The sequence below is a fragment of the Pseudorca crassidens genome, chromosome 21, assembly GCF_039906515.1.
Source record: "Pseudorca crassidens isolate mPseCra1 chromosome 21, mPseCra1.hap1, whole genome shotgun sequence".
NCBI classification, from domain to species: domain Eukaryota; kingdom Metazoa; phylum Chordata; class Mammalia; order Artiodactyla; family Delphinidae; genus Pseudorca; species Pseudorca crassidens.
In genome coordinates this window covers 20,800,421-20,826,905 of record NC_090316.1, presented here as the reverse complement: position 1 = coordinate 20,826,905, position 26,485 = coordinate 20,800,421, and the positions used below count along the sequence as shown (strand labels likewise).

General features: G+C 42.7%; 2 protein-coding genes across 11 annotated transcripts in view; one reads left to right on the top strand and one right to left on the bottom strand.

Moving 5' to 3' along the window:
* Nucleotides 1-19,971, top strand: part of MTUS1 (microtubule associated scaffold protein 1) — a 158,909-nt gene extending 138,938 nt beyond the window's left edge. For all 9 annotated transcript variants that reach the window (XM_067721570.1, XM_067721569.1, XM_067721565.1 and 6 more), the window contains 7 exons: nt 8,137-8,351; nt 9,804-9,909; nt 11,341-11,414; nt 11,568-11,663; nt 14,376-14,492; nt 17,025-17,122; nt 17,678-19,971. In XM_067721570.1, the coding sequence (XP_067577671.1) occupies nt 8,137-8,351; nt 9,804-9,909; nt 11,341-11,414; nt 11,568-11,663; nt 14,376-14,492; nt 17,025-17,122; nt 17,678-17,891 (920 nt within the window). In that variant the 3' untranslated portion in view covers nt 17,892-19,971. The remainder of the gene's footprint in view (nt 1-8,136; nt 8,352-9,803; nt 9,910-11,340; nt 11,415-11,567; nt 11,664-14,375; nt 14,493-17,024; nt 17,123-17,677) is intronic.
* A 634-nt stretch (nt 19,972-20,605) lies between these two features.
* PDGFRL (platelet derived growth factor receptor like) overlaps nt 20,606-26,485 on the bottom strand; it is a 47,400-nt gene continuing 41,520 nt past the window's right edge. Inside the window, exons 5-6 of one of the 2 annotated variants that reach the window (XM_067721575.1) lie at nt 22,807-22,946; nt 20,606-21,120 (exon numbers count right to left, since the gene is read on the bottom strand). In XM_067721575.1, coding sequence (XP_067577676.1) covers nt 20,932-21,120; nt 22,807-22,946 — 329 coding nt within the window. In that variant the 3' untranslated portion in view covers nt 20,606-20,931. Of the gene's footprint in view, nt 21,144-22,806; nt 22,947-26,485 lie in introns of both variants that reach the window. The other variant, XM_067721576.1, reaches the window with a different exon arrangement.

Sequence of the window (26,485 nt, the reverse complement as noted above, 5' to 3'; positions counted from 1 at the left end):
GGATCAAACCGGGGCCCCCTACATTGGGAGCGCGGAGTCTTATCCACTGCACCACCAAGGAAGTCTCTGCCTACCGGTAACTTTGACCTGCCCTTTTGAACCTTGCCCCCTAAACATGAATCATCAGGGAGGAGACACAGAATAGTATCAGACTCACCTGTTCATTAATATTAAATTTATTCTCTTGATTGAAATGTGATTTCCTTAAAGTGTTAACTTACTTTCCTCAGGCCTGAAGCTTAGAACATTTATGCCGGTTATTCAGCCAGGCTTTTGACTCAGATCCACTTTCCAGCCTAAGTGTTTTGATTGGTCCATGGAACGTTTGCTGTTGTGACTATGAGAGCATCTGTTTTGCAGCATGTTGTTGGCCAGTGACTAAGCTGAAAAACAGCAAAGCCTTTGCAGACTTTTATTGGCAGGGAGAACCCGGGGCTCTGTGGAGGCCCAGCTGGCACCTCTGTACTAAGATCTGTGACTGGGCCAGACCGTCATCCCGCATGTGAATAAGATTTCATCAGGACTAATCAGTGTAGGGAGAAAAAAGATTGTTTTTTTACCTGCCTTACTTTGCAGTCTCTCTAGCTTGCACAAGATAATTAAGCCCTGTTATTCTGAGGTGTCCATTGTATGAATGCGTGAACTTCTCTCTTAATGCATCTCAAGTTGAGAAAACAGCCACTTGGATCAGGTTGTTCCGTGTTCTGTGCTATAGAACCTGCACTGAGAAGGGCTGAGCGGATTGAGTTCTAGACCCGGTTCTGCCACGTCCGTTCCCCCTACAGTCTAGTAAAGTGAGATTTAAGATAATACCTATGTTATTAACTCAAGACATGACTATGTTCTGTTACATGGAATAATAAATATGAGAGCACTTTGTAAAGTATGAACTGAGCTTTAAAGGGAAGGTGGTATTATTTATGGGAGAATGGATTTGACGTTGCGGGAGGTTTGTGAAAGTAAATTCCCAGTAAGATGTGATTAGTGGAAGGCTTTTGAAATCAGTTCTTGTCAATTCATATAATGCCCAAGAGCAATCTGAAAGCTATTTGTAGCTAATTTTTAAATTCAGAAAGAGACCTTTGTCTCTCTCACATGTCTGCCAAATTTCTTGGTCTTGTGAAAAAGCAGTACCTTTGGGGAGCAAAACCTGGGGCTTTTATGAGTAGATGATCATTCCACAGACAGTCTGTGAAGACTCACTCTACAAAATAGAGTACTCTTTCACTTTATCCTCACCAAACTGTAAGGTTAGCAGAGCAGGTGATATTTAGTCCTACCTGGCGTATCAGGAAACTGATCTGCAGAGTTGGAAATGCTTGTTGTTGATAGTCTAGGTCCCTGCCCTTCTGTTGTCCTTTGGGCACCAGCCTCTCCACAAAGTAGCATTTTACTTTTTAAAAAGGGCTTCTTGGTTACTTTGTTCAGGTATATTATTTCCAATTTGAAGCAGATTAGACCCCGGTTTAAGAGAGTAACCAACACGGTCACTTGCCCTGGAAGTGTGTCATGAGCAGATTTCCCTTCAGAGAATAATACTATGAAACAGTCGTGCTACTATGATAGAAGGTTATGTCGCCATTTATGGTTCTGGGGCCGGGGTACAGGAGAAGTAACGTAAGATAGATATTTGTTTCCCCTTCCTTTTATACACAGGTGGCAGAGTATTATACATGCTGTTCTGCACCTTGTTTTCTGCTTAGCATTTCTTAAAGATCAGTACACAGAGAACTTCCTCAATATGTTTTTAAACAGCTGTAACATTATTTTTTGGAAACGATTCCATTATATAGATATACCATAATTAATTTAACCAGTTTCTTCACGGTGGACATTCAGTTGTTTGTAATGTTTTGCTCTTACAAAATATGCTCTAGTGAATAGCTTCGTATGTCCCTCATTTTATATGTGTGGGAGTATGTCCCACACCTATATTCTTAATGGCGGAATTCCTGGGTCCGAGGAGTATGCAGAGAAAATGTCAGACAAACCCAAATTGAGGGACATTCTGTAAAATGCCTGACTTCAAAATTGACAAGATGATGAAAAGCAAGGAAAGACACATTCACAGATGAGAGCAGATGAGGGAAATGTGATGAGTAAATGCAGGTCGCTATCTTGGGTTGGAGCCTAGAACAGAAAGAAAGGACAAAGCTTGGAGTTTCGTTAATAATAATGTGCCAGTAAAATTATTTCTTAGTTTCGACAAATGTCCTGTCATAATATATGATATTAGCATTAGGGGAAACTGGGAGAGAGATATCCGGGAACTATTCTATCCTTAATGAGTTTTATGAAAATCTAAAATTATTCCTAAAAAGTTTATTCTTAAAAGAGCGGGGGGGACATTAGTAGAAAAACTGGTGAAATTGGAATAAAGTCTGTAGTAGAGCTAGTAGTATTGCTTCAACGTTAAAATCTTCGTACTTTACATAAGATGGTAACATCTGGGGAACCTAGGTGAGGGTATACGGGAGCAGGTGAGGTGGCCGGAGAGAGAGACTGAGAGAGACCAAGAGGAGGCAGGAGAGGCTGGACCAGACACCCACCTCATTGCCCTCCTGGATGGTGCGGAGAAGGGAACCGTGCTCAAGGAAGGGCTGGCACTCACAGCAGGCCTGCTGGAAGCGTCTAGGGAGAGCGTGGGTGTACAGCTGGGGAATGAAGTCATCTTGCTTTCCTGTTTGTCTCTCCTTTCGGTCACGAACTCTTGTACGGCATCGTGAAACTTTGCATGAGCTTCTGAGGGACCTTACCTCCCTAGTTTTCTTTTTCTTTTTTCTCGTCCATATTTTATGTCTAATTTAGATAAAATTACCTAAAAGTTGGAGAAATTCTATTGCATATAATGCCAAGAACAGTAGTATTAGAAAGTGAAGCTTTGGGGTAGATGTGTACCCTGTCCTCGTGTGTGTGTGTGTGTTTACCTTCTTTGAATACTAGACGAGCAGTGCATCTTTGTAACTGTCACACTGTGTCATGGACACCCCTCACCGCCAAGCATGTCTTTGAGGACTCTTCAGACACATTTGAATCGGTGGACTTTGGCAAAGCTAGCAATAATAGCAGTAACATTTGTTGCATACTTAACTCTGGTCAGGCACCGGCCAAGCGCTTCACATATATTTTATTTAATCCTGCAGTGGAAGGCACTAATATTAGTGCCACTTTAAAAATAAGGAAATTCAGGCTTAGAAAGCTTAAGTCATTTGCTCAAATCACATAGCAGGTAAGTGGTGTGGCTGAGATTTGAACCTAAGTGTTTAGCTCTATTCTGTTAAGACATTTATTTATGTTCCTGAGAATTAAAGTATTTCTAGTTGTCTCATGACGAAAACTGCTACTCAGATATAAAAATTAAGAAAGCCGTGTATCATTTCAAAAGAATACTAACAATTTAGGGCCATGGTTGTATAATGTTTTTCATTGTAAATAACACATTTATCAGTCACCAAAGGGAAATTGGTCTCCATGAGATGGAAATAATAAAAATCTGACCCTTCCTCTTAGGAAAGGCCACCAGGACCAATGAGGTAATGGCTGTACTTCACTCCTGGGGAAAACTCCTAAAGGACCCAGGATGAAACCAGTTCTCTTCTCAAGGTTATATTTGATTCAGGCATTGGGCCTTCTGTAGGTGTCATCCAGATAATCGAAAAGGAAACATTTCAAGCATTTCACCACTTGTGAAACATTTTTTCCTTGCTTAGTTATCCATGTTTTAAACTGTCAGGGGAGTCTCTCTGTTTTTCCTGTTCTGTCCTTGGCCTCGAATTCTTCTAAGGCCTGGTTCATCTCAGGTTGAAATGTCAACTTCCAGCTTGTAATTTGGCCTTATGTTTTAGGGCTGATCTTTTTTTTTTTTTTTTTGCGGTACACAGGCCTCTCACGGTTGTGGCCTCTCCCGCTGCGGAGCACAGGCTCCGGACACGCAGGCTCAGCGGCCATGGCTCACGGGCCCAGCCGCCCCGCGGCATGCGGGATCTTCCCGGACCGGGGCACGAACCCGTGTCCCCTGCATTGGCAGGCGGACTCTCAACCACTGCGCCACCAGGGAAGCCCAGGGCTGATCTTGTAAATGAGTTGGTTTCTTTCTTTCGCTTCTTAATTCTGAAAACTCTGTTTCTCATTTTAATTAATAGATTGCTGGAGAGAGCTTCTGCATTTTCCCAGTATGGGCACAAAAATGATAATCCTTCAATTTTCCTGCAGGCAGTGGTCTCTTTGGTGTGCTTTATCACAGACGTGCTTTAAAAAATTGTCTAATAGAATGATTAAAACAGTAAGGACAAAAGGACTACTTTGTAGTCTGTGGATTTTCCATCCGTGCACTAACTTCATGAAAACAGTATCGCCTAACACTGCGAAAACTCCTTGCTTAGTCCGAATTCTGAAAGATTCATGTTTGATTTTGGCTGTCTTGGGTGTTTGATTAATTGACTGAGAGTGAGTGGAATTCTGGAGAATAAGCAAGGAAGAGACAAAACTGAGAACAGGAGTAAGAGCCCAGCTGCATAGAAATCGCTCCTAAATTGAAATAAGTACATGGAAAAGTCCAGGACTGAAGCCCCAGGCTGGCGTCCCCGACTCCCGACGAGTGTGTCCAGCCATCAGGGGTCCTGAGAACCCTTGATACAGCGTTGACATGTGTGTCCTTTAGAAAAGTATTTCACGAGTCTTTATGCCAGATAAGTGCTTCCCCAGGAGCCCAGGCCCGTTAACTCAAAGTAGAGCCATTTGTGTGAGGGATCACTTCAGCCCAGCTGTTCCTGCACAGCTGCAGGCTGATGTCACCACCTGGGGCCGGGCCTGCCTTGGGACTGTTGTCCTAACAGCAGTAACCACCGCTCCCCCGTCCGACCCATTTTTTTTTCCCTGTACCCTTCCTTCCCTCCTGTCCTCCCTTTACCTCTCTGCACAGTGGCCAACAAAATCAAACACTAGTTAAGCGTCTTTTAAAAAAAAAAAAAAAAAAAAAAGAGGAAACACCCTGTCCGGCCGCCAGTGTGAGTGAGAGGACTTCCATCTATCCTTTTTGATTTTAAAGTTATACAGTTACACATTCAGACTGACAGTCTTTGATTACAAGCAGATGTGTTGAAATCCGGCAGGTGTAGCATACTGCTAACTTCTACACGGAAGCTCTTCTAGTTTTTGGTTCACTTAGACATTTTATCTCAGATATGAGCCTTCAGATGAGCTAGAATTTTTTGTTTTGTTTTTTACTTTGCTGTTGTCTGAAATCCTGAGGCAATTACGTCAGAAGGCTGTGTGAAATCAAGATTTCTCTGACTAGAAAAGCTATTTTGATGCCTTTATTGACTGTTCACAAATAGTTTTCTACTGCCTTCTTTCGTATAGAGCTGTAACGTGGAATTCACACAAGGAGGCTTGTGGCCCTATCATTTTATTTGTCTTATTTTGGAAAGGCAGTGGAAGCGAATACGTTTACCTCTTTGGCTAACATTTGCCTTCGTGAATCACTTTTTCCTCCTTTGATAAATACGTAGTGATATGAGGAGCATATTCTGTAGCAATCAGCATGGCCATCATCTTTTAATAAATTCTTTTAAGGAAAAAAATCACTTCCCAAACGGAGTCCCAAAGGCCTGAGTTGTTGGTGATGTTGATGATCTCTGTAATGTGGCCTACATCTGCCTTGCTGAGTCTTCTCTCCATCTTTTCTGCCTTGGGAATGTTCTAGCTCCCAAGGTGCACTGTGCAGGCTCCCCATTGCTCATCGTGGAATACAGTTTTTACCCTCGATATCAGGGTAGTAGTTCTTGCTTTGTTTTTGCCTTTACTGCTAGTTCAGTAAACATTTGTGGGTTTATTTGAATTTTAAGGGTGCTCTTTAGCAGACACTATGCTTGTCATTATTTCAATATGACTTATTTTACTTCTGAAGGAATACTGATATGGGACAAGTAGGGGCTGGTGTTTCTACTGCCATGTGGCATATTCCCAAGAAAACAAGTCTACATCATTGCCCGAAATCCATCCCGGGAGCCAGCCAATTTCCCACTACTTAGGTCAGAATAATCATTGATCTAAACTATCCTCTTCTCCTCCCTAAAACAACGTTTTTCCTTCCACTACTCCACAAATACATATTCCTTACCAAAAGAGACATAAGGATTACTTTATCCATTTTGCATGAATCCATGGGCACTCTGGGGTGTTGAGAACATGCATCCTCCTTACAGAGTAGCACTCCTTTCCCCCATATCTAACATAAGTACAGGAAGGCTGCAAAAGTCCAAAGTCAGGCTTCCCAAGAAATGATAGAACTCTTTCAGGATTTTTTTAAAATTTTTATTGGCATATAGTTGATTTACAATGTTGTGTTAGTTTCCGGTGTATAGCAAAGTGAGTCAGTTATATATATACATATATCCACTCTTCTTTAGATTCTTTTCCCATGTAGGCCATTCCAGAGTATTGAGTAGAGTCCCCTGTGCTGTACAGCAGGTTCTTATTAGTTACCTATTTTATATATCGTAGTGTGTGTATGTCAGCCCCAATCTCCCAATTTATCCCTCCCCCACCATCCCCTGATAACCATAGATTTGTTTTCTACATCTGTGACTCTACTTCTATTTTGTAAGTTCATTTGTACCCATTTTTTTTTACATTCCACATATAAGCGATATCATATGATATTTATCTTTCTGTGTCTGACTTACTTCACTATGACAATCTCTAGGTCCATCCATGTTGCTGCAGATGGCATTATGTCATCCTTTTTTATTGCTGAGTAATATTCCATTGTATATAATGTACCACATCTTCTTTATCCATTCATCTGTCGATGGACACTTAGGTTGCTTCCATGACCTGGCTATTGTAAATAGTGCTGCAATGAACATTGGGGTGCATGTATCTTTTTGAATGGTGGTTTTCTCCAGGTATATGCCCAGGAGTGGGATTACTGGGTCATATGGTAGTTCTATATTTAGGGTTTTTTTTAAAATTAACTTATTGTATTTTTGGCTGCCTTGGGTCTTCATTGCTGTGCACGGGCTTTCTTTAGTTGCTGTGAGTGGGGGCTACTCTTTGTTGCGCTTCGCGTGCTTCTCATTGCGGTGGCTTCTCGTTGCAGAGCCTGGGCTCTAGGCACATGGGCTTCAGTAGTTGCAGCACACAGGCTCAGTAGTTGTGGCTCACAGGCTTAGTTGCTCCAAGGCATGTGGGATCTTCCCAGACCAGGGGTCAAACCCGTGTCCCCTGCATTGGCAGGCAGATTCTTAACCACTGCGCCACCAGGGAAGTCCCCTTCCGCCTATTTTTTGATTGGGTTATTTGGGTACTTTTGATATTGAGCTGCATGAGCTGTTTGTATATTTTAGAGATTAATCCCTTGTCGGTTGCTTCATTTGCATATATATTCTCCCATTTCTTTCAGGATTTATTATAGTCTGTGTGGGTATGTGTTTTTGTGCAAGCTCTGCAAGGTATTGTTAGTACTTCTGTTTTGGGTAGTGGTAGTGAAGAGTTAGGATGCTCTGATTTTATGTTTATCAAATTACTTTGCCTTTTAAAAATGTTAACCTTTCAATATATTTACATTGTATTGTAGCTTCTCAATGTATTTTTCCTAAAGTTTTTATGTTCTGGTGATTTGTGTTCAGTATATTCTAGTATTTTGTTTTTATTACTATATTTTTGAAGTAACGAGTTTAAATTGGCTCCAACTGCATACAAGCTTAAAGTCTATTTATTGCTTCTCTCTGGTCTTACCTGCTCCTTCTGCATCTCGGCTGCCTCCTCTAGTGGCTGGCCCGCCTTAGAGACGCCTCGGCCAATCAGAGCCTCCTCTCGTTACAGCCCCTGCACTGATTGGTCACCATGTGAAAGGGTGCTCTTCACTTGGGAACCTGGCTCTGCTCAAGGACTTCTCTTAACTGCTTGATAGACAGTTGGCTTTTTGCTGCCAGAGACCATTTCCTCTCATTCCCTTTTATCGTTCATTTCTATACTATTATGTTTGAAAATCTGGTCCTGAGAGAATCGAGTACTCTTAGAGCCCTTTGTTTATGCTTCCAGAGTCATCACATCTGTGTGTGAATGTTATGAATTTAGGACATTTAGCAGGTTAAGTGTCATTTTCCCTTTTCTTTTTCCATCTCTTTTCAGTCACTGCTTCAACCACCTGTGAGAAGTTAGAAAAAGCCAGGAATGAGTTGCAAATAGCTTATGAAGGATTTGTCCAGAAGCTAAACCAGCAGCACCAGACTGATCTAACAGAGCTGGAGAATCGGCTTAAAGAATTTTACACCGGGGAGTGTGAAAAGCTTCAGAATATCTACATCGAAGAAGCAGAGAAGTACAAAACTCAGTTACAGGAGCAGGTCTGTGCTTTTAGAACCTGCACATGTGCTTGGCCGTGGCTGTTAATTTGAATTATGACTGTTGTTTGATGATGGCCTTGCTTTGATGACCTTCTCTTTGTTGGACATCCCTTGATGAACTTCTTTAAATTTTAAATAAATGAAAAGTTTTTTAAATTAAATTTTTTATGATCAAAGCAATGTACATATGTTGAACGAAAGAGCAGAAGAGAAAAAGATAAAATTTAAAACAACCCTTTAAAAATTTTTTTTAATTGAAGTATAGCTGTACAAGATTATATGTTACAGGTGTACAATATAGTGATTCACAATTTTTAAAGATTATAACTCTATTTATAGTTATTATAAACTATTGGCTGTGCTCCCCATGTCATACAATATCCTTCTAGCTTGTTTTATACCTAATAGTTTGTACCTCTTACTCCTCTACCCCTATCTTGCCCCTCCCCCTTCCCTCTCCACACTGGTAACCACTAGTTTGTTCTCTATATCTGTGAGTCTGCTTCTTTTTTGTTATGTTCACTAGTTTGTTGTATTTTTTAAATTCCACGTATAAGTGATATCATACAGTATTTGTCTTTCTCTGTCTTATTTCACTTAGCATCATGGCTCTCCATTTTGCTGCAAATGGAAAATGTCATTCTTTTTTATGGCTGAGTAGTGGTCCATATATATATATATATATATATATATACACACACACACACGCACACATACCTATATGTGTGTGTGTGTATATATAGAGAGTGTATCACATTTTCTTTATCCATTCATCCATTGATGGACATTTAGGTTGTTTCCATATGTTGACAATTATAAATAATGCTGTGAACATTGGGGTGCATGTATCTTTTCAAATTAGTGTTTTTGTTTCTTTTTGGATATATTTTAAAAAATAAAACATCCCTTTATCCTACTACCTAGAAATAATCCCTTTGCAAACATTCTGGTGCTGCTAAAACATTGGCTTGCATTTCTTCTTCTTTTTTAAAATGGCTCTTGTTTAATAACTCGTATTTTTCCCTTAATGGTATATCCTAAACCTCTCTTTAATTTCCTTGTTCCCATTTAAAATCAGTTTTTCATTTAGCTGATATTTACACAGTGCCAATATATGCCAGGCACGTGCTAGGGACCGAGAATATAGAGGCCAACATGACAGCTGTAGAGCTTACATGGTCCTGTCACCATGGAAGGTATCCTCGTTCCGTATGGTGGACTCAGCCCTTTCCATCCATGAACCCTGGAGAGCTGTGTGTTGTGTTCCTGAGGCACGGTGGACTGGAGCATAGGGACTGGCAAACCCCAGTTGGGTGGTTCTTTACGTGTGTCTGGTAGGCCTTAGACTTGAATGCAAGCTCATGTGTCAGATTTCCTAATGCTGCTGCTTATTATTCACCTTAGGACTTTTTATTGATAAACTGTTGTTTTGTTTTGGTTTTTTTCTTATAGTTTGACAACTTAAGTGCTGCCCATGAAACCTCAAAGTTGGAAATTGAAGCAAGCCACTCAGAGAAAATAGACTTGCTAAAGAAGGCCTATGAAGCCTCCCTTTCAGGCAAGGATGCTTTTTCTATTGAAATAGAATGAAAGCTAGTGGAACAGCGTGATATGTTTCAAAACGGAAATGATTCAAAACTTGCCCCTCTAGAGAATACCCTGTGGTATTCCGTTTGGAGTGTTTTTTGGTTTCTTTTTGCACTGTTCATTGTGAGGAGATCCCCTTTCCCCTAAGGATGCAAATAATAGTTTGTTATAAATGCCAGCCTTTTAGGAAATATAGTTTTGGGGTTTTTTTTTAAATTTATTTTTTGGCTTTGTTGGGTCTTCATGGCTGCTGGGCCTTCTCTAGTTGCAGCGAGCAGGGGCTACTCTTTGTTGCAGTGTGCGGGCTTTTCCCTGCGGTGGCCTCTCTTGTTGCGGAGCACGGGCTCTAGGTGCATGGGCTCAGTAGTTGTGGCACGCGGGCCCAGTAGTTGTGGCTCGCGGGCTCTAGAGCGCAGGCTCAGTAGTTGTGGTGCACGGGCTCAGTTGCTCCGTAGCATGTGGGATCTTCCCGGACCAGGGCTTGAACCCGTGTCCCCTGCATTGGCAGGCAGATTCTTAACCATTGCACCGTCAGGGAAGTCCCCCTTTTAGGAACTAGAATGAACTTTTAAGGAACTTCAAGGCCCTTTTGGTAATAGTTGTGCTTGACCACTCCAGATCCTGGGAAGGTGGAAAGTGTCAGTTTATATCCTGACCATGGTGAAGGGTCCATGCCAGGCACTTCACACCAGCACTGCTGTGAAATGTAGATGGCATTTGTTGAATAAAAAGATGTGTTTTATTACTTCATCGTGATTGGAAGGGTTGAAATTAAAGGAAAAGAATAAGAAGCCGTTTTTTACAGAAGATAAGTGCCCATGTAGCTGAAGTCGTTACACCGAACCCATTGCATCTACAGAGAAACATATGGACACGTGGTGAGAACTGACCCTGTGAACTTTGTCAGGGGCCTTCTCATCAGAAAAACAGACTTGTTGTGTGAGGTCAGAGATGAGAACATGTAAAAGTGACTGGCCCAGGGTAGATGTTGGGTAAACATTGTTTTTCTTCCTTCCTGCTGGAGATGGGTTTAATTTGAGACTTCTGTTTGGTTCGTGAAGGGCAACTGGAACAGAGCACAGGGCCTCCTGACCAGGAGTCTGAAGGCCAGTGTTTGACCGCCCCCATCCCCATTGCCCCCAGGTGTGCTCTTTGTTCCCTGAGGTCTTTTGGCCTCTCTGGGCCTCTGTATTCTCATTTATAAAATGGGAATTATCTGCCCTACTCACCTCATGGGCTAATTTGAGAACAAGTCGTTTAATTTCTACAACAGTGCCATACAAATATAAAGTAATGTAGGCGCAGCACCTCCTAATCAACTGTTGCATCCATGTGCTATAATGACTGTAGAATACAGTGATCTCGTAGGATGTTATTGACTCAAAAAAAATATCACTTCCAGAGATCAAGAAAAGCCATGAAATGGAAAAGAAATCACTTGAGGATCTGCTTTACGAGAAGCAGGAGTCACTAGAGGTAGGTAAATCTCAATCACCACCACCGCTCCTGCCCACCTTCCATCATCGTTCTTGACGCTTGTATGGTTTGGGTACGTTTCTGTGCACACTTGCAGTGTTTCTGGTGCCCGCTTGTTTACTTACGTTCCACATTTCACTGTTTGTGTTTTAGAAACAAATCAATGGTTTGAAGAGTGAAAATGACACTTTAAATGAAAAGTTGAAATCAGAAGAACAAAAAAGAATATCAAGAGAGAAAGCAAATTTAGTAAGTTGCATATGCTCCCCCATCACTAATGAATTTTTCTTCTGCTTAGCTGTCTTTTAGAGTCAGTTAAGTGTTCAGCAGCTAGAGAAATAGTATGGGTTTGAAATCTTTTTCATATCTTGCAGTATGATTTTTAAACTGTATAAAGTGGCTGCTTTGGTTACTGGTGTCTTTTTAATTCTAAAAACTGACATAACAGCTGAAATCCAATATATTGCAAGTGATCTAAGCTAATACCTATAGGAAGGCAGGAAAACTATCAATTAGGGTCAGGGTTTTATGTAAAGACTTCATTTTTTAATTAACTTGCTATATTGTGATATAATTTACATACCACAATATTCACCCTTCTCAAATATACAATTCAGCAGTTCACAAGTTATACCTTGGTCACCAGGATCTAATTACAGAACACTTTTATCACCCGCCCCCAAAAGACACCCTGTACCCTTTAGCAGTCATTCCCCATTTCCCCCCCAAACTCCCTAGCCCTACGGGATCACCATTCTCCTTTCTGTTTCTATCCATGTACCTGTTCTAGAGATTTCATTGACGTGAAATTGTGCTCTATGCAGCTTTTTGTGTCAGCTTCTTTCCCTCAGCTTATGTTCTCAAGGTTCGTGCATATTGTAGCAGGTACAGACATTTCATTCCTTTTTATGGCTGAACAATATTTCATTGTATGGATAATCCTCACTTTTTAAAAAAGTTATTTATTTACGGATGGCTGTGTTGGGTCTTAGTTGCTGTGCGCGGGCTTTCTCTAGTTGCGGCGAGCGGGGGCTACCCTTCCTTGCCTTGCGCGGCCTTCTCATTGCGGTGGCGTCTCTTGTTGCGGAGCATGGGCTCTAGGCGCACAGGCTTCAGTAGTTGTGGCGTGCGGGCTCAGTAGTTGTGGGCTAAGCGCACGGGCTTAGTTGCTCCGTGGCATGGGGGATCTTCCTGGACCAGGTATCGAACCCGTGTCCCCTGCATTGGAAGGCGGATTCTTAACCACTGCACCATCAGGGAAGTCCAGTCCTCACTTTTGAAAACTACAAATTTCTCTGGTAAACTCAACTTTCTCTTGCAGCTTGTATCCCCCCAACATTTTTGCGGGGGGCGGGTGCTGCTTCTGTCTTTTCATTCCATGTATTTGTGTCTGGGGCTGCAGAAGCAGAGCTTTTGTGCCACTTAAGACCTGTCACAACTCTCGAAGTACCTGGCTCCCTCAGTGAGCTCTTCTGCTATGTCAGTGAGAGACCCTCTAGACATTTGAATGCAATTGGATGAGGTCCTAGTCAATGAAATTTCAAAGCTATTTATTCTGGAAGATTCTTAGAAAAATTCGATTGCAAAAGAAAGCTGTAGACTTCACACGCAGGGTGTAAATCTTATGAGTGGCTCAGGGAACGCTTTTAAAGAGCTTCCTGATCCTGCAGCAGCTCCTGAAAAAGTTCAGAAGGGAAACAGGTCGAGGAAAGCAGGACTATCTCATGCCTTACCCCGCCTAAGCCTGCCCAGGGTGTGGGAAAAGAGCGTGTATGAGAGTGAGGGTGAAAGGGCCTGGTGGCAGAGAAGTAGGAAAGCTGCAGTGGGAGCGAGGCTGCATGCACTCTGACTTTAAAAACCAGCAACGTGGGATTTGCTCTCTTTATGGTTTAAAAAAATCCTGTGTAAGAGGATAACAGTATATGAAATGTAGGAAGTTTCTGGAAGGGCCCTGGAGTTGAGGATCGGGGGTTGGTCCCCACCCCAGCACTTTTGGGCCCTGAGCAGGTAGGTCACTTGAGCTGTGCAATTCTGTCTCCTTCTGCGAAGTGAGGGGTTTAAGTGATCCCCAAGGGCACCTTCCCTGATTCTCCCTAAGGGTTGCTGCAGAGCGTTAACCACTGTCCAGGAGGATAGGTTTGATGATCGACACCACTGACTCTTGTCTGAGAAATTCCCTCGCTGAACAGCAGATCAATAGATTTTGTGCCTTTAACTTGTGTCGTGCATTTTGGAAGGTTCACTTGAATTTCAATAATTAAAGCAAGGAGTTGGGGAATCCACCCTGGTCTCGTGCTCTCAGAGGATGATCTCTCCTTACATAGTGTTTATCTTGCATAGAATTTTCGCAGTGCACGTGCTCTATGCCACGTAGGTGTTCGGGTGTCACAAAATGATGGGGTGTTAATCCTGCTCTAGAAGTACGGCCAGGCTAACCTAGTCCCCTCATAGCGAACGTCCAAAAGACTCAGCACGTGATTGCCATTCCTCGTTTTTCAGAGAGCCCAATAAACACGCTGCCTGTTCATTCCTCATGAGCTACTGACTTTGGATAGAGAGAACTATTGTTCCCTTTCTCCCCCCAAACACCTGGCCAGGACTGGGAATTGCGTACTCTCTAGCCAGAGTTCTGTTTTGTGTTGTAAGCTGTGGTTTTTATCTTACTTCCAGTAAAATATTTGGTGCTACCAATGTTTTTTCCATGTTAAGTTACTGATACGTGAGGGAAGTGTTTGTTTTAAATGTGAAATGTTTTATTTCATTCTTAAGACCAAAGACTTTGAAGTTAAAGATGTCTTAACCCTTCTTTTCACCTTTCTTTGAAACTGCCGTAAGAAGGTTGATGTCTCTTGCTACTTGTTTAATTTCTAAATCTAATCAAATGTCTTTATATTAAGAGTTTGAACCATGTGATTGTGTTAAATGACCAGTCACAGCCATATCCTGCCGTGTGTTTTCCAGAAAAACCCTCAGATCATGTATCTGGAGCAAGAGTTAGAAAGCCTGAAAGCTGTTTTAGACATCAAGAATGAGAAGTTGCACCAACAGGACATCAAGTTAATGAAAATGGAGAAACTGGTACATTTCATTCAGAACCTTAAACGGGGTAATACCTGAGGCACAGGAACTGGCCTCTGAACTAGACCTGTGGAATTGTCTTAATTGCTATTTAAAGATAGGAGAGGTAGAAGAGGTTAAATCTTCTTTTCCATGTCAGCTTAAGGCTTATTCATTGCTACCTTCTAGAACATTTTTTTCAAGGAACGTATAAAAGGTAGCATTCAGTGTTTGGAAAAATGACAACTCGCGAGTGTCTCCTGTTTCAGTGGTCTGGGAATATCCACCTGCATAAGAAGAATTTTTAAATAATGTAAAAGCTATCCTTTAATACACTACCACCTCTGGGTGGGTTTCTTTTGCTCAAAACTGTTGAGTACATAAATTAATTCCATCAGAGCAGTTGAATCTTGCTATCTATCTAAATTCTTCATCTTGCTTCATGTGAATTAGACTGTGATAAAAGAATTGCCCTTTTATAAAATTAATCTGGTTGTACAAGTAGCCAGCACTATGCAAAATATGAATAAAGTTTAGTTTACGGCCTTTAGGGCAGAACGGACGTTAGCATGTGACGAGTCCATCCAGGACTGCGTGTGTGAGCAGTGAGCCCAGTGCCGTGTGAGCCCTGGTCCAGCCCTGGAACACGACTGCCAAGAGCCAGGAGTCTAGCCAAGCCTGCAGGGTTTGCCGCGGCAGCATAGGTGTTCCCAGCCAGTGCTGTACTTTGTACACCACTTTTGACTGTGCCAGGCCCCTCGCACTGCTTTGTCCCTTCTCCCCCTAATTATGGGCAACTCAGTGTTGAGTAAGTACCTCAATTCAAACCCAAACCAGCCCTGGACAGTAGGGAGCATGGAAGTCACTCATCATTAGTTTGTTTGTTTGGTTTTTGGTGTTTGGTTTTCTTCTAGAGACTATTACCTATCAAGGGAGGTAAGAGCTAAGCCCCCAGGTGGATAGATGGGCACTTTGAATGACCAGGAAGTTTTGTTTTTGTAAAGGAAGGAAAGAACTCATGGTCTATTAATGGGCCCAACCTAGTATATACACCAGTTCCTGCCAAAGGTCATCCTGTTGTATCAGGTCTCATGACTGCCAATGTGGCCATCAACAGTGACTCAGGTAATCCTGTTAATGATTGGTTGCCCTATATGCCATGCACACATCAAAACTCTTCAAACCATCATGTGCAGTAAGAACAGGCTCTGCTGTAAAATTACTCATAGGTCTTGATCTTTGTTGATCCACAAGTATTTCTGTCCCTTGCCACGCCCAAGAGATTAGTCAGCATGGCATGGTGTATATGCAGAAGAAGGGGTTAATCCAAGGACAGACAGGTAAACCCACTGTTACCTTGTTTATTTGTAAGCTCCAGGCCTTTATTGAAAATAAGCCACTTAGAAAGCAAGGAGGCTTTCTCAGTGTAAAAACTAGCTCTGCTGATAATTAGCTCTAAGAGTGAAATTCCAGGGCTAGTTTCCTCTCCAGTAAAATGAGGAATTGGATGAGATTAATATTTTAAGGCTAATTCCTACCCACAGTCTTTAATTCCAGATTTTCCCACCTCGTGTTTTTATCTTGAATTCCTTTATACTTCCTGGAAATTCCAATGCCCCCTTTTTCTTACACGCTAGTCACATTTGTTTTGGGTATTTCACTTGGTTGGCTTGTCCTAAGCTTTTTCTGGATAATAAGATGTTAAGAACAGTAGGACTGCAAACTAAAAGCCTAGTCACGGGCAGCAGTGACAGGGACTTAGAGCTGTGATGTTGCCTCCGAGCAAGTAATCAAATCTTACCTTTAGAAACTAAGCAGGGATGTAACTGGCAGTTCATCGTGTTAACTGATTCAACGTCTTCTGGGCTTTTATCCTTCACTCTCTCAACTGATCAGCTTGTTTTCCTTGAAAGTTTAGCCTGGGCAAGCCCTAGGCAAACAAACGTATCTTTAGTTCAACCAAGGAGGAATGCTTTCTGTAGTGTCGCTTGTTGATTTTAAGGCTCTATAGAGCTTTGTGGATTGCCTTATGTGACCACTCGGAGGTAAGTGCTGAAGAGTAACGGGGAGACCATGATTAAAGTCATATTAAACATTGCCACGAACTGAATTTTCATCAAACGTGGGATATTTTTTTTCTTTCAGAATTTACCGTAAGAAGCTGCGGTGCCTCTGATAAAGAAAACGGCCGCTAGGTAGCCAGTGTTTATCACCTTGAACCTGAAAGAGGCACAGCCCCCGAGGGTTGCCGAAGGCAGGGCACCAATTCTTGGGAATTCTGAAACAATGTGAACTTGAACAAATCACCAACCCCCTGGGTTTGTCCATTTTCAAGTGGCCTGGCATACCTTTAAAAAGTAATATCCACGTGCTCTGTTTTGCTGCAGTAGATTCTTTTTGCAGTGCGTCAGTGTAGAGACAGTCAACATACCATTAAACTTTCCCGAATGAAACCTCTCCAGTGTGTGCCGGTGTCAGGAAGGTACCTTAGGGAAATAAGGGGCTTTATGTAATTTTTAATGTATAAATGTTGGTCCTCTTGTTGACACCAAGGTGGACAACAACACAGCACTGGTGGACAAACTGAAGCGATTCCAGCAGGAGAATGAAGAATTAAAAGCTCGGATGGACAAGCACATGGCAATTTCAAGGTAAAAATAAAACTGTCCTATTTTCCCCGAGCTCCTCCCTTCCTGAAACATCGAGTGTTACTTTCTCACCACACTCCACCCATGCCCCTCCTGGAAATGCAACAGAAGCGGGTAGTTAACGAGGTTCTGATTTCTATCTGGAAAAACGATTGTAGCGTTTAGTGCCTTTACCACAGTGGCCTGGACCAAAGGCTGAGTCCTCAGCAGGCAAGCCTTCCCTTCCCTTTCAGAGAAGGACCACCACCAGACCAAACAGGAAACAGCCCCACACATAGGAGGGTCTTAAGACATGCAGTATAGCTGTGGGAGCATCACTCACCCTACTATGAAATTGCCCCAAAGTGCAGCTTTTTCTTTGGCTCTAGGTCACACTTCCCGGGTTTCTCTGCCAGCCCAGTACCCATGCACGGTAGCTCCTTTTATTCCAAAGAGATCATTTGGGGCTCTCAAATTTAAAATAAATAGTAAGATTTTTTTCAACCTTTAAAAAAAAGAAAGAAGCAATCAGAGTCACAGGATTTCTGGCTTTTTTTTTTTTTTTTTTTTGTCTTCCAGGCAACTTTCCACGGAGCAGGCCGTCTTGCAGGAGTCGCTGGAGAAGGAGTCCAAAGTCAACAAGCGCCTCTCCATGGAGAACGAGGAGCTGCTGTGGAAGCTGCACAACGGGGACCTGTGCAGCCCCAAGAGGTCCCCCACGTCACCCGCCATCCCCTTCCAGTCACCGCGGAACTCCGGCTCCTTCCCCAGCCCCAGCATCTCGCCCAGATGACCTTCCTGGGAGCTGGAGACAGACTGCGTTTCTGCAGTACTGACCCACCCACAATCGTGGGGGCAGGGGGCGGGGCTGGAGCCACCTTCGCTGACACGCACAGCCTGTCCTAGAACTGGAAAGTCATGGCCCGAACCGGCCCCTTCCAGACGAGACCAGAACTCTGGAGGAAGGACCGACTCGGTCCAGGAGACTCCTCCCCCAACGATGCTGTCGGAATGGATCTACGTGGACGCTGTTGCACAAAGCACTTACGGAACGAGAAGATCTTGTTCGTTGCCTTTTTCACCTACGCATAAAGGGGAAAACTCTCAGGGGCCTGTTAAGATAAAGATTTATATAACCTTTGTAACGTTCTTCACCACAGACACCTTCTTGTGATTTACATTTTGGTCTGACTGGGGATGTGTGAATGAAGTGGATGTAACCGAGTGTCATGTGTCTGATGCTGCCTCCTTTGCTGAGTCTGTCTAGAGATGTGCTAATTAAATAGTCAGTGTATGCATCTCTGCAAAAGCCATAGAAGAAAGAGCAGTAGTTGCTAGAACTAGAATTCTTTACCACCAACCCTGCTCAGCCCGTTGCCATGGGGGGGAGAGGGAGAGACAGAAAGAGCTCTGACTTGCCCACGTCTGTTCATGCTTTGCATCCTTTCAGAGTAACTTGTTGGCAGCCTTTCAGTGTTCAGCCATGTCAGTTGAAACTAGCTAGACTTTTTAAACTTACCCATGTGGACGTAAAATACTACAACCCATTTTCGCAGGCTATGAGCAAATGTAGAACCCTAATTTTGCTTTTAAAAAAATGTGTATAAAGAAAGGGCAGTACCCATGGATTGCTTTCTGCCTTATTTTTATCTTGATCTGAGCTATCCTCAGTGATTTCAACTGGCTGCTTCTCTCCCACTATCCCCATTCCCCCCTCTCCTTTCTCCCCCATCCAGAGCCACAAAAGCAAACCTTCTACCTCCTTCCTACTTCTTCTCTGGGACAAGGAATGTGCTTTTCCAGAGCCAGCTCATCTTCAAGGTGCTGAACCACTTTCCAAATAAACCAAGGCCTGGATCCGACAGTATAAATTTTGGGAAATCCTAGAGAGGTTAAAGAATGAAAAGGAGCCATTGGCTCGCAGAACTAAGAAAGATAGGACTCAATGCTTATGGAGGAACATGAGCACCTTGATAATAGAACAAAACAGTCTCTGGAGATAATGCTAAACTTCCACGTACCTTTGAGGAGTCCTTCTGTCCTTGGGAAGGTAGCAGAATGACCAGCTGATGAGAGAAGAATGTGGCTTGTACAGTTCTTCTCAATTTGCATTTCAATTTCCTTTCAAAACTTCACTTATTACCTCCCCCACTTCTGAGACTTTGGGGGAGGTGGAAGGAAGAACTGTGGCTTTTTTCTTTCTCCCTGCATGTGTCAAGCTTGTGCTGTATTTACTAATCAGCATTACTGATGTTCGATGGCTGTACAGATAAGCGCTATAGTAAGAACAGATTCAGGCTACTAGAGGTGGACCTTTGAGTTGACATTTACGTATACACTACAAAGCAGATTGATATTCATGATGCATGGTTTTTTGTTAGTTTTTGTTTTACTAGTGATTGTGTCTGAAGTTTTTAACCTCCAACCGTTGATTATGTGTGTAACCTTCCACGTTTGTTTCTGATAAATGGGAACATAGGTTCACTGCCACCTCCTGGAATCTCTCTGCTCACCTTTCCAAGTTGTTCTCAATGTCCTTAGCCAAAGTTGGGTTTGCCATCCTTTCCCTGCACATGGTCAATCTCGTGCTGTTCCCTGCTGTGCTCCATGCCATTTAGGTGTCTGGGGAAATGATCCTTACACAGTTAATATAAAATGTCTTCAGAGAATGGGAGACAACAGGAGAGAAGATAGGAAACAAAACACGGAACTGTAAAATTATCTTCAAACCAAATGTTATCACTTAGGATGCAAAATGTTGGCACGTCATAAAAATACGGATGTGTAAACAACTGTAGTTGTGCTCAGTTTGTAGTGATGGAAAGTGTTTTACTTTGATCAAATAAATAATGCTGGAATATTCAATAGAAGAATTGCATCCTCTGACATACTTCACCCTCCAAAGTGTTACCCAGTTTATAGCGGCACAGGAATTGACATCGTGTCTCCTTCTTAACCTATTTCCCAGGAATTTCCAGTGCAACCACAAAACTGGTCATGGGCTGAAATTTGGCTCACAGAGCTAGACTTAGAGCTTTTCTTTTCCAAATTCAAAGCTGTGTGTATTTGAGAAATAAATTTTTACTGGTTTTAATGATAAGTTCTGCTGTATAAGGTAAGAAAATTGGAACAGCTACAGTCTAAATATTTTTGAAGATGGTTAAAAAAAAAAAAGCCTAAACAAAGTTGAATCTTCCTTGATCTATGCATCTATTTTATATCAAAAGTTAAACTTTTAAAAACACATGCTGTGGTTCTTATAGAATGTCTAATCTAGAACTAGTACTTTTGAGTGCAGTGGTTAAAAAGTTTACATATTTTTTGATACCTTCATATCATACAATAGTTCATGTTGTATAGTTGAACTATATTATTACTCTGTTTTTAGATTCTCATATTTTGTGGTTGTTATATCAAAGAGAATATTAGGTATTGACTCGGACATTGCTGCCCAAAAATCCTTCTGGATGTACTTCAAGCCAACTTAAAAAACGAGCACTTAGCCCATTTTTTGTTTTTTTACAAAAACTTGCTCGTTTAATAGAAATGATTATATAAAGTTGTTTACATATATGCCTTCTTAGTATAAACACTAGAAACCCATATATGTAGGTCAGCAGTCAGAATACATGCTTTCTGCTAGAATTAACACTTCTATAATTAGACCGGGTGACTTCCTTTTAGTTTGGAGGTCTGGGTCTGACTCACAAGGCAGGGCCTGGGGTTTGGCGCTCGACATCAGCCTCTGGCAAAGCACTAGTCAAAAGGACCCTGGAGCTGGTTGTGTACACAAGTGGGCTTTCCGTCAATTCATTTGTACTTCATCTTCCAAGTCAGGAAAACTCCACAGTAGTAGCTACTGAGGTCTGTCCTCGGAGATTCTGAGCGGTGCAAATGTAATAACCTGCGTCCACCATCTCAAAGTCTTCAACGATCAGGACGCTCTGGGAGATCCTCGTGGTGTGGCCCAGCCCTCTGTGGATCAGCCGCCAAGTGTCTTGAATCGTCACGGGCCTTTCATCCTGTTGAACGACACCCACCGGGGCTGAAGCACAAACCACAAGCTGCTGTAAACAGCTCCCGTTCATCCTCCGCGAAGTGCAGAACACATGCTTCTAAAAGACTACTTGGTATGCGCGGCTCAACACTGTCTAGTCAGTCTAGGCTGCATTTTTTCCAAGCAGTCTTGAATTTCATTATGCTGTTTGGCTTTCACTTTCTGCCCTTTTTTTTTTTTTGCGGTACGCACGCCTCTCACTGTTGCGGCCCCTCCCTTTGCGGAGCACAGGCTCCAGACGCGCAGGCTCAGCGGCCATGGCTCACGGGCACAGCCGCTCCGCAGCATGTGGGATCTTCCCGGACCGACCGGGGCACGAACCCGCGTCCCCTGCATCGGCAGGCGGACTCCCAACCACTGCGCCACCAGGGAAGCCCTCTTTCTGCCCTTTTCATCAATGTTTCTACTTAATATAAATTTTATTCTTTTGGAACTCCAAGAATGTGGGACTGGTATTAGGCATAAGAATACAGATAAAATTTTCCACTGCTCTCCTGTTGACACTCCCCACGTTCACCCCTTCGCACAGTGGTTCTTATTCACAGAACTTAAAGTCAAAAAGAAGCCCGAAGCACTCACCGCGTAAATGAATACGAGCCCCTAATTGTTCAGACTGGGAGAGGGAGACATAAGATTAGTCAAATGTGTCCTAGGACTACAGTGGGAGAGAAGTTGTACCGAGGATGGATAACGTGACACCCTAGGTGACTTGACTTCGTATTTCTAGAAAGTGAGATGGTCACTTTTGAGATGCTTCTTCCAACTTTGGTGATAAGTAGTGTTTTCTGGATTAGTTTAACATAATTGTAATATTTATAGTATTACTAAATTAATACCCTTTCTGCTAATTAGCAACGTAAAAAAAAGAACCCACCTCTAATGAAAATTATTAATGTCTTCTAAACGGAACAACACTTTTTAAAAACAAGTACCTAGTACTAGAAAAGTACCATTCTCCAGGGGGAGTTATTTTCCACCAATCACAGCCCTTAAAGCAGAAGTGTATTTGCTACCGAGTGAGTACATCTCAGGAGGCCAAATCTCTTCTGGCAACAAAGGGATTATTCCATGTTGGTAGCAAAGCTGTTTATTTTTGTGAGCAGAACAGGCCCAGAGGCTACATGTGCTGGAGTTGTTTTTATGGGAAGTCTATTTTAAAATGATCTCGGCCTCACAGCACCTTTTTGAAGGCCTGGATTTATATGCCAACTTGGTGGTTGTCTACTTAGAGCTCCTTGCTTTGGGGCCCAGCTTTTATAGGGGAGAATACTGAAGGATTCCAGAAGGAGGTTAGATTGGCCTCCAATTGACCCAGAATTAAGATTGAAGATTGAGGTTGCAGGTGAAGGAAGGAGGCCCTCCTTTCCTGTTCATGCCCCGCCCCCTTCCTTAAGGGTCGTGAAGAAAAATAACATGAAGAGAGTACATTGACTGAATTGCCTAATGGAACCCAGTCACCTTTTTCCTGTCCTTTAAAAAAAGCCATTTGTAAATATACTGAAACATCTTAGGAGAAAACAAGTGAGCCTTAGCCCTACCATAGCTGCACACGTCTCTCATACGTCTTTAAGTTACAGTCCGTATCAGTGAGTTGGGGGTGGGGAGGGAACAAAACAAGTAAGGCAGCTGGCTGAGGCCGGGGTATGCTTACCTTCTGCCCTGGGTAGATCCACCTGAATTCCACCTCCACATCCGGCTCCCCGAGGACCGTGCAGAGGACACTGATGTCATCCCCACCCTTCACTTTGTTTGCAGATGCCAAGATGGTTGTTGACGGAGGACCACTGGGAACTGGAAGTGAGCAGGGGACAGGGGACGTGAGATGAAATCCATGGGCCATGGCAGAGACAAACCAACAGACGTGTTCTCTTCTTTGGGCAGGTATGGAACATTCCTGCCTTTCTTCAGCTCCCCACCTAGCATCGGGCCTACCCTCTCCACCACTTCTGGTTTCCTCTAACACCTCCTCTTTCTCTACCTTGGTGGTCCAGAACGGGGTGGTCATCCAGAAGTCCCCAGGTCCAGGCATTACACTTGTAATGAGGAGAAGAGCCCAGAAGGTCTGCCAGGAGCTCACGTGAAGGGAATAAAAAGGTAGAGGGAGAAGAAGGGAATAAAAAGGCAGAGGGAGAAGAGGGGGACTGGGGGCAGAGCAAGTAGAAGGAAGAGAAGGCAGCCTGGAGGGAGAGCCACTGATGGGTGAAGATGGACAGGTGTGCGGCCTCAGGAAGTACAGGAGAGAGTCTGAATCTGCCAAAGGGAGAGGCATTTGTAGGCAGAGTGCGTGATGTTTCTACTTCACAGCATTTCAGAGACACAATTCTTCATTAGGCTCAGTTCACTCGAGTAAGTTTGACAGCAGCCTTGAGCAAGGCCACGTGCTGGGAGTGGAGGCTATGGCAGCGAACCAGACAGACGTGGTCTCTGAGCTCTGGGGCCTCTATTCTAATGGGAGAGGCAGACACTCAGCAGGTCACTGTGTGGTTGGTTTAGAACCTGAGTTGTGGGAAGAACTTGAAGGAGAAGCCCAGAGTGCTGGGGAGGTTCAGGATGGTCTGAGGAGCAGGAAAGGCTTCCTTAAGGGAGGTTTGAACTAAAATCTGAAGGAAAAAGGGGAGGCACCAGCAGACAGGCCCGGAGGGGAGGTTAGGGAAGCCTGGGAGAGGGCAGAGGCCGGCCATGCAAGAAGACCTTTCAGGCCACGTGGAAGATTCTGCTAGGAAAAGCAGAAACCCACTGAATGGTTTTAACTGGAGCTATAATCAGCTACAGTGTGGAAGATGGAGAAAGCATGGGCACAGAAGAGAGCAGTTGGAAAGGTATTCATATTGGCTCAAGGAAGAGATGATGGTAGTTGAACTCTTAGCAGTAGGATGGAGAGAAACAGCAGAATTTGGGGGATTTGATGGAATAAGTCAAAAGAACTGGGAGGAGCCGGGAGTGTTTGGGGCTCCTGCACCCTGGAACTGCAGTGCCATCACTGGGAGGAGGAAAGCTGGAGAACAAGACCTGGGAGGAAGGCCCAGAGTCCAAGGAAGGGCCTGTGAAGCATCTCAGCACAGATGTTAGGGAGAGAATTGGATACACGAAGCTTGCACTCCCAGATCCGGGCCACATACATTCCCCTGGGAGTGATTAGTGAATAGATACGCAGCAGAGCATGGCTATGGTTGAGAACACCCAGGAAGAGGATGAGGACAGACAAAGAAGGTGCCTTGGGGAACTCCAACACTTAAAACCTGGAAGAGGCAGCTCATTCTATGAGGCCACCTGGTACCAAAACCAGACAAAGATAACACAAAAAAAGAAAATTAGAGGCCAATAACACTGATGAACATAGATGCAAAAATCCTCAACAAAATACCAGCAAACCGAATCCAACAACACATTAAGAGGATCATACACCATGATCAACTGGGATTTATCCCAGGGATGTGAGGATTCTTCAATATATGCAAAGCAATCAATGTGATATGATATACCACATTAACAAACTGAAGAGTAAAAACCATATGATCATCTCAACAGATGCAGAAAAAGCTTCTGACAAAATTCAACACCCATTTATGATAAACTCTCCAGAAAGTGGGCATAGAGGGAACCTACTGCAATGTAATAAAGGCCATATATGACAAACCCACAGCTAACATCATTCTCAACAGTGAAAAGCTGAAAGCATTTCCTCTAAGATCAGGTACAAGACAAGGATGTCCACTCTTGCCACATTTATTCAGCATAGTTTTGCAAGTGCTAGCCATGGCAATCAGAGAAGAAAAGAGAATCCAAATTGGAAAAGAAGTAAAACTATCACCGTTCGCAGATGACATGATACTATACGCAGAAAATCCTAAAGACGCTGCCAGAAAACTACTAGAGCTCATCAGTGAATTTGGTAAAGTCGCAGGGTACAAAATTTAATACACAGAAATCTCTTGCTTTCCTATATACTAACAATGAAAGATCAGAAAGAGAAATTAAGGAAACAATCCCATTTACCATCACATCAAAAAGAATAAAATACCTAGGAATAAAACCTACTTAAGGAGGCCAAAGACCTGTACTCAAAAAACTGTAAGATGCTGATGAAAGAAATCAAAGATGACACAAACAGATGGAGAGATATACCATGTCACTGTCAAAATGACTAAACTACCCAAAGCAATCTACAGATTCAGTGTAATCCCTATCAACTTACCAATGGCATCTTCCACAGAATTAGAACCAAAAAATTTTACAGTTTGCATGGAAACACAAAAGACCCCAAATAGCCAAAGCAATCTTGAGAAAGAAAAATGGAGCTGGAGGAATCAGGCTCCCTGACTTCAGACTATACAAAGCTACAGTAATCAAAACAATATGGTACTGGCACAAAAAACAGAAATATAGATCAATGGAACAGGATAGAAGGTCCAGAGATAAACCCAAGCTCCTATGGTAACCTAATCTATGACAAAGGAGGCAAGAATATACAATGGAGAAAAGACAGTCTCTTCAATAAGTGGTGCTGGGAAAACTGGACAGCTACATGTAAAAGAGTGAAATTAGAACTCTCCCTAACACCATACACAAAAATAAACTCAGAATGAATTAGAGACCTAAATGTAAGGCCAGATACTATATAACACTTAGAGGAGAGCATAGGCAGAACACTCTCTCACATAAATCACAGCAAGATCTTTTCTGATTCACCTCCTAGAGTAATAAAAATAAAAACAGAAATAAATAAATGGGACCTAATGAAACTTAAAAGCTTTTACACAGCAAAGGAAACCATAAACAAAATGAAAAAACAACCCACAGAATGGGAGAAAATATTTGTAAATGAATCGACCGATAGGGGATTAATCTCCAAAATATAACAACAGCTCATGCAGCTCAATATCAAAAAACAAAGAACCCAGTCAAAAAATGGTCAGAAGATCTAAATAGACATTTCTCCAAAGAAGACATACAGATGGCCAAAAAGCACATAAAAAGATGCTCAACATCACTAATTATCAGAGAAATGCAAATCGAAACTACCATGAGGTATCAACCTCACACCAGTCAGAATGGCCATCATCAAAAAATCTACAAACAATAAACGCTGGAGAGGGTGTGGAGAAATGGAAACCCTCCTACACTGTTGGTGGGAATGTAAATTGGTACAACCACTATGGAGAACAATATGGAGGTTACTTAAAAAACTACAGACCTACTGTATGACCCAGCAATCGCACTTCTGGGCACATATCCAGAGAAAACCATAATTCAAAAAGATACACGCACCCTGATGTTCATTGCACCACTATTTACAATAGCCAAGACATGGAAGCAACATAAGTGTCCAT